This window comes from Gallus gallus, chromosome 3, assembly GCF_016699485.2.
Source record: "Gallus gallus isolate bGalGal1 chromosome 3, bGalGal1.mat.broiler.GRCg7b, whole genome shotgun sequence".
In the NCBI taxonomy this organism is placed as follows: domain Eukaryota; kingdom Metazoa; phylum Chordata; class Aves; order Galliformes; family Phasianidae; genus Gallus; species Gallus gallus.
This window is the reverse complement of record NC_052534.1, coordinates 66,211,704-66,224,618: the sequence shown is the minus strand read 5'-3', so window position 1 is coordinate 66,224,618 and position 12,915 is coordinate 66,211,704. Positions and strand designations below refer to the sequence as shown.

The following is a 12,915-nucleotide window of genomic DNA, read 5'->3' as shown; positions in this document are numbered from 1 at the left end:
TAGCGATCCCCTGAGAGTCTCCTCAGTTGTGGTGGTACTTTTTATGTGGACCAGCTGTGAATTTTATCTGGGAAACTGATCTAACTTGAAAAAAAAAAAAGATGTCAGAACAGATGATTTTAAAAAAACAAACACGCCGGATCAGTTCTTTGATCTAATCTCCATTGCATCCATGCAAACAGTCAGTAGCAGTCTAATTGCAAGGTGGTTCATCTGGGAGGCAATATCTGAAGTAGACACTACCACATGTACATTAGAGGGCAAATCTTTACCTCAGAGAACTTTTACTACTGCCAGTTATTGCAATGCGCACCTGGGACAAAGCGTGTTGTTAGACAATAATTCTATGTAAAACAAAATATTTTCCAGATAATATTCCTTTTCTTGTCTATCCATCTAAGAGAGGAGAGAGGGAATTGATGGAAGATCTATTAGATACCCCTCAAAAGCTAGTATAATACTTTAAAAATCCTTCCAGTGTAGGATAGAGTCACACGGTTGATCTATGATTAGCACAAGACTTGTACTATTCCACAGGTTTTACAAGAACTATTTTTACTGTCTGCCTTTTAACCACCCTGTAAGCAAACCGCTTAGTCAGAAAGCACAGCATGTTGCTGTTGTGCAGCATACACCCAACAGCATGGCTTCAGTGACATGAAACTTCCAGATATTTACCGTTTCTAAAAGGATTTGTGTTTAGTGACTATTTAAGGTTCTGCATCCTACTCCTTTTTTTTTTTTTAATGTGAGAAAAGCCACTCAGCATTCTTTCCACTCTAAACCAACAAGCTGTGATTGCTTACATTTACACACGTAGTTTTTGATAGGAGCTCAATGAGACACAGGAAAAGTATTTTTGCTATGGTACAGAGATGCAGATTTGGAACCAGTCTTACATATACAACAGACATGGCCTTACTTGGCTTACAGAGTGAAAAGTTTGGGTGGTTTAAACTATGCAAGTGATAGTCCCAGCACACATCAGCAGGAGGGTCGTTTCCAGAATCTGTATTCAGGGGGAGAAGTGTTGGATGCTGTGTTGGATGCAGTTAAATGTACCAATAGCACAGGTGCCAACGGGAATAAGAAAGCCTATAGGAATCAAGAGAGCACTGGGATTTATGCACCATCACTGTGACAGTGTGTGCAGCAACACGCACTCACTGAACAGCACACACCAAATCATTCTTTCAATATTTTAAAACCGATCCTGTGAAGGATTCTACTTCTACCATTTCATTATGGATCTGCATCTGAGCATCAGAAGAGCAAACTCCATCAAAGTAAAGGAATTCCAGCTTTAGTTGCATGACAAAACATTTTCCATCTACACTAGCAACCTTTTCTACTATAATTTTATCTATATGCATCATTTTAACATTACCTCGAAGAGTCATTAAAAAGACACTGTTGTCAGCTACCATAAAAAGTGGTATATGAGATACATCTCCAGTACTGCAAGAATACTATTAATTTTCATATTATCTTTTGGAAATGTTTACCTTCTGCTGCAACTATGGCAGGTTTGTATTACAGTGTCTATGGAAATGACTTTTGACATGAGCACAAGGATAGGAAGAAAACTCTCCTTAAATTAAAGCAAATAACAAAAGTTTTGTCTGTAAATTCCAGTGTAATTAAATTAATTCAGTTTTATATATCCTGGGAAATGAGTAAAGGTATGGTTAAAAAAAAATATTAATAATGCTGGAAAAAAAGGTATTTTCTTCTTAAAATCTTTAATCTTTACCAATAAGAGAAAAAGTGAACTTTCTCTTTTTGCCATATTAGAAATATATTGCTAATATTTGTTTTCCTTTTCCACTGCAGCAAGCAAATGTTGAATATGAGAAGATTCCAATAATTGCTGACAGTTTTTTTGCCTCTCTTGAACTCTCCACATAATTTTGGTTTTATATGTTTTTCTATATACCTCCAAGACTGAAATTTAAGGAAAACCAAGGCTGCTTTCAGTTGTTTTGTACTGCATTACTGGATTTTGGTTAACAGAATGTATTCCATTATTAATTACACAATACCCAAAAATGTATTAGGAACTGCTATTTGTTACAATCCCCTTTTTTATTCAGACACTTCTAATACCCTTACAATGACCTGTTTACCTTCTCCCTGTAGAGTCTAGTTACAACTGGGTTGAACTGCTGAACATCCCTGTAACCTCGCACATCACGAAGAGCAACCAACTCCTGACCACCCTTTCTAATACGACATGACAGTGTAGGTGTAAGACACAACCCCATTACGTTTCCTGGGCAGGGGTTCCATGTTTCCCTGCCTACATCCAGAACTGTTCCTGCAGCTCTCATGAACACACAGCTGCTGAGACATAAAACACTCAAAGACTAGCGTATTTCCTATTTTACAGAGTAATTAAGCCTTGCTGTTGTAATAATTAAAAGGATCTGTGTTTTCCAAACCTTATTCATAACAATGCCTAAGGAAATTTAGATGTAAACAACTCGTTTTCAGTCCTGATTTTTTTTTTTTTTTGCCATGCCACATATTGTTAACCAATAAAGATTGGTTCTAGATCAGAAATCTAATTATTCCCCACTAGGAAAATGTTTATAAAACTTCTCATTCTTCCTTGGGTTTCAGAAGATCCCCTGTGAAAAACTAGAACAAGTAAGACTAATCAATTCAAGCACACTGGATGACACTTTAATACCGTGTCTTCTAAAATCTGAGGTAAGGTCAACATATACATCACAGAAAAGCAACTCAATTTCAGCCAGAGATCTTTTGCTGTCAAACAAGTTACAATTCCCCATGCATATTCATGGAGATTTGATGAAATGCAGTGTGGTACAGCCTATGCATCGTCTCTTTAACTATTCTTTTGGCCCTTCCAAGGTCAGACAGTCTGCCCCACCGATATTCTGTCTCCTTAGCCAGTTTAGTATCCCCAATTGGCTGTCTCCTCCAAGACATGGCAAGTTATCTCTACACCAATATTTAAGAAGACTGCTGAGCAGAAGAAGATTTTCAGCTTCTTTTGCAGGTTCACAGCTCACCTTTCCTCCAAATTGCCCCTCTTCATTGCAAATATCAATAGACGAAATATCAATTCAATTGATCTTGGGTATTTAAAATACTGCCTTTCATTTTGCTTAGACAAAGAGCTTATTTACAGCCTGGTCATTTATCTGTTCCATTACCAACAAATGAGTTATTTCCTATTGTTCTTGATTTCCTAGTGAAAAGCAGACACCTTTCAATTTCTTGTCATTCAAGGAAAATGATTCCACTACAGTTAACATCGAAAGCAATTTAAATTAAAAATAAAGAAATACAAACCACATATTTCACTGTTTCCAAGGTCACAAATGCACTTTAACACCTTACTAACATGCTCTGTAATGTTCTTTTACCTTGTTATTCTTCCACAGCAGCGTCCGGTGCGTTCCTTGACTCTTTCTCTTATGGTACAAAAGAATGAACTGGAACATTACTGTTTTCTAACCTTATGTAACTGTTTGCAAGAAATACAGAGTGTTCCATTCTCCACAAGAATCCAACAAAGAAACTGGATTCTGCTCAGACCTGCCAGGTTTCTTCTTTGTAGATCTATTTTTGTACTGTCTGCACCCATTCTCAATGGATAAGAGACAGAACAAAGATCAGCTACCTTGAACTACTAAGGACTACAGATTTGCAAGGAGCCTAAAAAGCAAGTGTCAGCGATAGGAGGTTCCAATTGCTCTAACCCTGGACCAAACAAGAACTCTCTCTCAGAAGGGTGAAGTTGAAAGAAATCTCTTGCCATTTCCCAGTTCTCCTGATATAAACCAGATCCAAACACCAGAAAATATCCAAACAGCAATTTGTTTTGGAGTCTGAAACACGAGTAGGAGCTATTTAAGTGAAATGTGGTCTCATCAGTATAATTTCACTGTAAATTCAGTAGCTTTATGGCAGAATATGCTTTTGAATATTGCTTATTTATAACTGCTTATTTTTCACCTCTCATATTTGACTTTCTCTCTAGTACTAGACAGACATTCAAATGAAATATTATGTTACAGATATGGTAGTATTTATTTATAGAGAAAAGACTATCTGAACAGTAGATGAATAGTATAGTTTTCTGATTTTTCACCAAGAACAAAAAGATCTACACCTGCAATTTAGAGGCTAAAAAACCCACACGATTTGCCTACTTCGTAAGTGCTAAATGACTAAATAATCTTCCTGATTTCCTTCCCAGAATGTCAGTTGCTGTTCTGTTTACTTACTATCCATACCTTTGGGATTTCTGTGTTTCCAGAACAGCTTTGATTCCTTGTCTCTGACCCTAATGCTCTCGTTTCAATGGCTGGCCAAAATCCATCTTTACTAGAGTTGCCTGTATTCAAGGAACTGACAGCAAGTACTGCTGATGGAAAGCCATCAAGGCATCAAGCATTGCAACAGTAGTGTTGTTGCATACTTGGTGATTTTTCTTATGTCTGACATAGAGCATAGCAATGCAAACACTGGGTTACCTGCTTTGTGTTGTCTTGAGAGAAAGACGCTGGCTAGTCCTGTGACACAGAAGGGATGCTGCCAGAAGTATCTCTGACATCCCAACCTCCTAGCTAAGCCTTAACTAGTTAAATAAATTAAAAGTAAAGACTCTGGGTGTATACTGTATATTTGGAGGCAATACATTGTATACAGTATGCATCCATATACATTTATACCTCTCTAGATTCCCTTTTCACTCAATGCAGAAGCACAGACAAATATAGGTGCCTCATTCATCCTGTCCTGAAGCAGTCTTTGAAAATAAGGCAGATGAATCATGCCTTTAAAGAGTCTCATTATCCTCTCTGACAAGGTGACTAAGGAAGATGCCTGAAGTTTGTACTATATGCCTGCAATGTTGGTGAGATCATCTTTATTTATTTTATTTACTCAATTGAGCCATGATTTGGACAGCTAACTTCCCCACAGAGCTAACACAGGCTTACATGGATGAATCACATGAGTAACCAGAGCCTTCCAAATCTTTTTCACAGCCTGGACTGGAGAAGAGGTTGATACATGGGTGGAAAAGACCAGGCCATCATAAATACAACACACTGAGATGGTACTGTGCTCCATCCAAGTGTGGTGCTGACTACTTTTCATAAAGCAGTATAGAGCAGCTTTTTTATAGACCAGTTTTCTGAACCGTCTTTCTGGTATTTGTATTCTTGTTCTTCCTGCCTTACCAGCCCTTTCCATCTACTCTCCAGGCTGTGGCCTTTATGCCCATCTGAGCAGCACTGCTGAGGCTGCACCTCTGATGTTGCTAGACAACAGTAATGACTCCAGATAATAGGAAGAGGAATCCCAGCTTCTCCTCTTAGTGAAAACATTTTCTTGAGGAAAGAGCTCAGTCTCTTATCCAACTGATGGTTCATCTAGATTCCTCAAGTCACCTTTTCATTGCACATGAACTTCAGAGAACATCTCGTCTGAGTGATCTGAGCATTACAGGTTGGCTATCAGCGTATGACACTAAAGCACATATTAGCTTTCTAAGTAATCTCAGTATTTTTCAAAGAGATGGGATTTCTCCCTCTTCAAGATACGTGCACTGCCAGATCAACCACTATTAGCACTTGTAAGTCTCTGTCCTGTACAGTTTGTCGTCACACTGTTTCTAGTCTTGGCCTTTGAAATGGAGAGCTCAGTTGAAATTCTTTATGTATTGATGATTTTTCTCAAGCCACCCAAAATATAATGTCAGCTGTGTACATATTTCAGTTCCGCTCTTGTTGCATATGGCAACATGTTAGCACAGAAATTTTTATAGTGTGTGCTGAGGGTTTATGGGACCCTCAAAGAATTCCTTAAATTTAATACTATATTGTACTTGAATCACTTCACTTCCTGCACTAGAGCGGTCAAGCTTCTTGTGAGCAAGTCCATTTTATAAAACATTTCCTTTCAACTTGGGAGAACTTTTGCACTGTACAAAATCATGACCATTATTAGAAAATTATTGACAGAGCTTCCATAGAAGCAATAGAGCTTTCACAGGAGTGATATACCAGGCACCAAACTGCAGGGAACACACTTAGTAATCTACTGTCACAATCTACTTATTCCCTCCAGAAGCAGGTGGGGCGAAGTCGCCTGCACATTCTGATGCAGTGCAATTTTGTCTGTGCAGATCCTGTGGTAGACTGTTTCCATTATGACCTGGATCCCAGCAACTACAATGAGTATCTCTTGCAGACAGCACTGCTAGTGCATCAACCCCATTATCCAGGAGCACTTGCCAGTATCCATCTTTGGTTCTGAGCCCTGAAAATACTTCTACATTTGCCTAGTCAGGCATAGATAATAAGAGCTTTGTTGAAGCTGCTAGAGTCTGCTCTGTGAAAACACATGGCTTGTCTCACTTCTCCGAGCCTATTATGACGCTATTCCACCAGTCGGATCAAGTGCTTTCTACAAAATATCAGGACACTCAATTAAAAAAAAAAAAAAAAGCAATTATTCCTAAAATGCAGGTAGGTCCACTTATTTTAGCCCACGGGCACCTGAGATAAGCACAGGCTTATTCAGACATTGTAATATAGTACAGTTATAAAGCTGAAGAATATTTCTCAAGCATTTCTGCCAAACACCACCCCTGACTAGGAGCCAAAGGAGGACTTAGATTTGAGATTCTTCTCTCTGGCACATTCCAGTAAATGCCAACAGCTGTCCACTGACACTTTCTCAAAACTGAATAACAGATACATTGCTATAAACTTATCCATTGTACAAAGTAGCTAGCGTGCAGGAGAAAAACAAAGGTTTTCTAAAAGCAATCTCAAAACCACAGCATTTTGCTCATCTTCAGGAAATGTCAGATTTTAAACAGGAATTCATTTTATTTTGTTTACAAATGTTAACTTTGTGCAGGATGTACTAACCACTAATGATATTAGTATTTCAGAAAATGTTTGTCATGTTCCTGTTTTTATAGTAAAACCTAATCATATGTGCAAATGCTGAATATGATAATCTGCTTTTCCATACTAGCATGGAAAAGAAAAACACAACTACTTCCATGTCCACCAAGTACACCTGCTTGAAAAGTCTATTTCTGTTGGAGAAGAATCACTCAAGACATCAGTAAGACAAGAGTTTGAAAAAACATTGCTTCAAAGTATTCTTATTATCTCTTTAATGAAAAGAAATGGGTGAGCATGTACCTTGAGATACTTGAGACTCTTTGTTATTTGATACATATCCAAAAATTCCTGGAAAATTCCTGGAAGTATCATGTATGCACCACAAATTTGCAAAAGATGTAATCAGATCTCAAGAGGAGCTGGAAGCTATGAAACAAGAGAAGTAATAAAGGCATCAGAATGAAAATAGGAGCCTGGAAAAGTTCTGAGACGTGAAAAGAAGACGGATGGTTTGGTGAGGGCCTTAGAAATGAAACAAGAGTCATAGCACATAGGGAGAAGAGAAATGGTCTTAGCACTGAGTGTTCAAATACTGCTTTTATGGCACTGAGAGGCAGGGATTGCACTGCAAACATCCATTGAAAGAACCTCTCCTAAAATCAAGTCTGTTTTTTTACAAGCTAAGTATAGTCTCTGATCTACTTGTGGCCCCTAGAAAAGTGTTGGGGCAGTTAACAGAAAGCACTGAAACTGCTGAAAAACAGGGTAATCTCTTGTGGAGCCCAAGTCTGGGTGCAAGAGGTGAGCATCCTGTCCCAGCAGGCACCATGTCCTGCTTCTCTCCTCTTCCCATGGGCCACTGCTAATCCTGGTCAGGGCTGTTTCTGAAGTCCCAACTATAGCAGCCCCATTCACCTGGCAACAAGCTTGCATAAGGCAACAACATGAAGATGTTTAAACCCAAACAAATATGCAAACATTTCAATAAAGATAAAAAACAGTCATTGCCAACTTGTTAAACAGTCCAACAGTTAGTACAATACTTCACTTATAAAACTAATATTTGAAAATCTGGCTATCTTCATTTGGTTAAAAAAAAAAAAAAAAAGAACAAAAGAAATGCAAACCAAACCCACAGGATAGTTTAAAAGAACAATCTTTTACAAGAATCTAGAAATATCTCATTACAAAACCTGGAAACAGTGACACCCAACTGTCCTGTCTACTGACAATTTCCACCACCCACGTTCAGATAAAGTGTAAGTCAAGATGTGAGAACTGTAAACCATGGAGAAAGCTCTATGTACCATGCAGACTGCGCCTCTTAGCTCCTGGATGTGCCAGCTGGGAAATCAACTCATCACTCTCATCCACACTAACAGAAAGAGGCACTCCATTTTTCTCAAGACATACAGTCGTACAATCACCACAACTGGAAAAGATCTCCAGGATCATCTAGTCCAAACATCCACCTACTGCCAATATTTCCCCACTAAACCATGTCCCTCAGTACAACATCTAAACATTTCTCAAATACCTTCAGGGACAGTGACTCAACCACTTCCCTGGGCAGCCTGTTAAAATACCTCACCACTCTTTTGGAGAAGAAATTTTTGCTAATATCCAACCTGAACCTCCCGTGATGCAACTTGTACTGTTGCTGTTACTTGGGAGAAGAGGCCAACCCCACTCACCACAACCTACTTTCAGAGAGTTGTAGAGAGTTGTAAGGTCTTCCCTGAGATTCCTCCAGACTGAACAATCCCAGTTCCCTCAGCTGCTCCTCATAAGACTTGTGTTCCAGACCCCTCACCAGCCTTGCTGTTCTCTGGACACGCTCCAGGGCCTCTATTTCCTATTACACTTGTCCCCATTCAGCACTTTGTGATGATGTAGATCAGAGCTGCAAAACACACAGCCTACTGGTCACACTCAACCAGGTAAGTTAGGTCTGTGTCCTGCTGGTATGCTAAAATCACCAAGCTTCCCAAAAGACCTGCCAGGGCACAGCGAGCTGTGTCACCAGCCTTGGGCCTGTCATTCACCTCTCCCCTTTCCCTGCACTTGGGTTACTGCACTCAGAGTGGTTTGGCAGAGAGGGAGAGCCCCTACTGCTGCATGACAGAAGGATGCAGTTCAACACAGGTGAATGGGGAGCTTTAAGGCCTGGCAGCTCATTAGAGGTAAGGCCTTAAGGTGGAGACTAAAGGCATACAGCTGGGTTTTTTTCATTCACCTTTACAATAGTGAGTCCTGAGGAGAAGCAGGCCCTACTCCTGCACCCCACGGGCACCACGCAAAGTGCATCTCCACATGTAGCCACAAAGGAAACCATAGTGGAGTAGGGGCAGAGAACGACCATAAAGGAGCAGCAGGGACAAAGCATTACAGACCGATCACTGCCCCCATTCCCTATTCCTCTGTGTCCATCAGGGGGAGGAGGCAGAAGATTTGAGCATGAAGTTGAGCCTGAGAAGAAGGGGGTGGGTTGGAGGAAGGTGTTTTTAGCTTTGTTTCTCACTATGCCACTATATTTCTAATTGCAACAAATTAATCTTCCCCAAGAGGCATCTGTTTTGCCTGTGTAGCCATCAGTGAGTGATCTCCCTGCCTTTATGTCAGCCCAGCAGCTGTCCATCTCATCTTCTCCCTGCGCCTTGCTGTGCAGAGGGAGCAAGAAAGCAGCTTGGTAGGCAACTGGCAGCCAGCCAAGGTCAACCCACCACAAAGGCACAAAGTCTGCCTTTAGGTGCAAAGGAAAGAACAGCTGATAGATTTTCATGGCTGTCCATGCATGTCTCAAGAGTCCACTGAGAACTACAGCATCATCGGTGAGACTTCCAAAGGAGAGTCCAATGGAAAACAAAATATTGGCAGCATGCACGTGAATGTCAATGCTGCAAAGCTATCTTAAAGTGAAAGTTTTATACATTCTGTGTGAATCATTATATATGTAATATATTTAATAGTATCGCGTATTATATGTAGCATATATATCATGCACGTATACTCTCTCCATAGGTATGTTCACACACATACAAACAGCTGGCCATTCTTTACTGCATCTATCAGAGTGTAAGACAATCAGAACAGTCCCTGGGTAGTAACAGTTGTACTTGCACTGCTAAGTCTGCTTGTGACAGACCTAACATATCCATGCACAATGCATAGTTTATATGAGCCTTGTAAGAATTGCATTGAACCAAAGAAATTATTATCTGTCAGTATCACAGTGATGCACAAATACAAACTAATCAGAACTTACTTTAGAATTCTAATTAAGCATATATGTAGCAGACAACTTTTTACAGGTAATACGTTCACTTACCATGTACGTTCCAGCAGCCTGCAGGTCACCAAAAGGCTCTAAATCCAAGACAACTCCTATGAACAGCATCTCATATAATCTGGCCCCCAGATTATTCTCCCTTTAATCGCAAAAAGTAGATGACAACTTTCACTGAAGTACTAATAAATGTTCTCAGCTAGGAAAACTACTTCATTAATTTCAGTACTCGGTGTCAAATGCTCATTTTTCACAAAACAGCATAAGGCAGAAGAGTGACAGCAAAAGCAAAATAATCTGTTTGCTAGGAATTCCCTCTTAGTACACACAGAGCAAAGTATTTTTGTTGCTGGCCCAGAACTGATAACGAATAAGATACTGTCCAGATGGATATGCATGTAAGTCACAACTTGGCAGATTTCATTGTAAGCAAACATCCCAGTTAAGCAAAGAAATAGCCTTTCCATACTCAACAACTGCAGCAGTTCTCAATACCAGTATTGCTTGGCATGGACATTGGGGTTGGAATCCCCCCGCGGTGCTTCCTCTCTGGAGATTCTCAAGGCCTTGGGTTGGATAGGGCTTTGATCAACATGGTCTGATGCGAGGTGTCCTTGCCAGAAGGGTTGGGAAAGATGATCTCTGAGGTCCCTTTCAGCACAAACCATTCTATGATTCTGTGATCTTTAAGGTCCCTTCCAACCTAAGCCACTCTAAGATTCTATGATACAGAGTCTGTCCCGCCACGCAGCGCAGGTGTGTACTTTTACCATTAAAAGGAGCTCCAGGGATACGTTCAGAATGTGCCAGTGGGGGAAGGCCCACACTGCGGTTTAGCACCGTGGTTAGCCCACCAATGACCGAGCTAGAAAGCACAAAGCTGTGAGCCAACGCTTAAACTTGTACCCAAATTGTGACACAAGGGTCTGCCCTGGACACCTACTCTGAGCAGTATGCACCTGCAAACCCCACGTGGATTAGCGCACCAAGAGAGCTCACAACAGAACATGCCAAGTGGATGTGCGCCTTCCCATCTTACAAGTCCTAAAGGTCCATTTCCTCACCCACCATCTCTGCTCCATTCCATGTGTAACCAGAGGCTCACCCCCACAGAGGTACACCAGCCCAGCAGCCATACACATCCAACACACACAGATGGGCACCCCAGGGCAGCACACACACGCTCAGTCACACCCCACACAGCAGAACAGCTGTCCTGTGCATCACGCCATCCAGCATAGGAACCCCTTGGTCATCGACACACATGCATACGCTCATACCCACATATCACACACGATACGCCCGATATCAGCAAAGCCGCCGAACACACTCGTGTCACCGCGTGCTGTGCTCACACACGTAGAGGAGCGGTGCCCCCGAGAAGCCCGCGCTACACGCGGTGCTGCGTATACGTGCGATGCACGGCGCTGTGCACTGTCACTTTCCGCGTGTGCGTGTGTCCGGACGGGACGCAGCCGCCCCGCTACCTGCCAAAGTGACCCAGGGAGTCGAAGAGCTGCTCGGAGCCAGAAGCCATGGCGGGGCCGCAACCTCAGTGCCGCCGTCCCGGCGCTGCGGGGAAGAACCACCGGCCCGGCCCGGCCCGGCCCCCCGCCCCCTGCGGCCCGCCCCGTCCCGCCCCGTCCCGCGGCCCGGGGCTCCCAGCGGGGCCCGTCCCGCTGCGCCCAGGTGGTGCGCGGGGCCCGGGGAAGCGCCGGACGTCGTGCTGCGGGGCCCGGGGAGGGGAGCCTGAGGCAGCCCGGGGTGCGGGACTACGGGCCGGGGAGCGGAGAAGCGGCTCTGAGGGCCGACGGTTCGGCGCTGTGCGCGGGGTCGCCGTCTCGGTACTGCTGAGGTGGGGACGGTTCTATCCCTCACACAGACCGTGTGCCTCAGAGCCAGCCCTTCAGGGCCGAGCTTTGCCTGTCCCATCAGGCAGCCTTTTTTGTTCGATTGGTTGTTTTTTGGTTTTTGTTTTGTTTTTTTTTTGTTTTTTTTTTTGTTTCTGCCCCCAAATTAAATTAAAGATAGCAATTATGTGCTTCATTCCTCCTGTGGCAATCAATAATGATCTGCCATTTCAGGCTCCAGTGTGTTTTGTACAGATATTTTCAATTAAAAGAGGGTACAAACTTCTTTTCCCCTAGGACATTATCTAAACGTTAACGAGAGTTACTTCTAATTGCCTTACGATCTGCTCTGTTGTTGGGATATATTATGCTGTAACGTGATCATTTCTTTTTCCCTAAAATTCTGGCATACAATGTAAAATAGTCTTATCGTTCACTAAATGTAGAATATGTAACATGTCCCATACAGCATCACTCATTAGTACACAAACCTGTAAGTGAGCCTTAATTATATTTGGACTTGATATTCTGCCTTCCCCAGAGCAGGCCAAGATCACGAATTATAGAACCATAGAATTACAGAATGGCTTGGGATAGAAGGGACCTCAAAGCCCACCCAGTCCCACCCCCTGCTGTGGGCAGGGCTGCCACCCCTAGCTCAGCTGCCCAGGGCCCATCCAACCTGGCCTTGAGCACCTTTTTTTCTTCCTGATAGCTAATCAGGAGGAAAAAAAAAACACTCCCTCTTGTCCTATCACCATCTGCCCATGCAAAAAGTTGATTTCCCTACTGTTTATAATTTCCCTTTAAATATTTAAAGGCCATGATGAGGTCTCCCCAGAGCCTTCTCCAGACTGAGCAAGCCCTGCTACCTCAGCCT

General features: G+C 42.2%; 1 protein-coding gene across 4 annotated transcripts in view; it reads right to left on the bottom strand.

Annotated features, from left to right (window-relative positions):
- SLC22A16 (solute carrier family 22 member 16) overlaps positions 1-11,765 on the bottom strand; it is a 33,609-nt gene extending 21,844 nt beyond the window's left edge. For 2 of the 4 annotated variants that reach the window (XR_005858892.2, XM_419787.8), the window contains exon 1: positions 11,673-11,765. Coding sequence is in view for 1 of the 4 variants with exons in the window: in XM_419787.8 (XP_419787.3) it covers positions 11,673-11,722 (50 nt within the window). In the remaining 3 variants the exon portion in view is untranslated. Of the gene's footprint in view, positions 1-7,199; positions 7,662-10,227; positions 10,328-11,672 lie in introns of those variants that run through there. The other 2 variants (XM_046939600.1, XM_040698318.2) reach the window with 2 other exon arrangements.
- Positions 11,766-12,915: the final 1,150 nt, after the last annotated feature.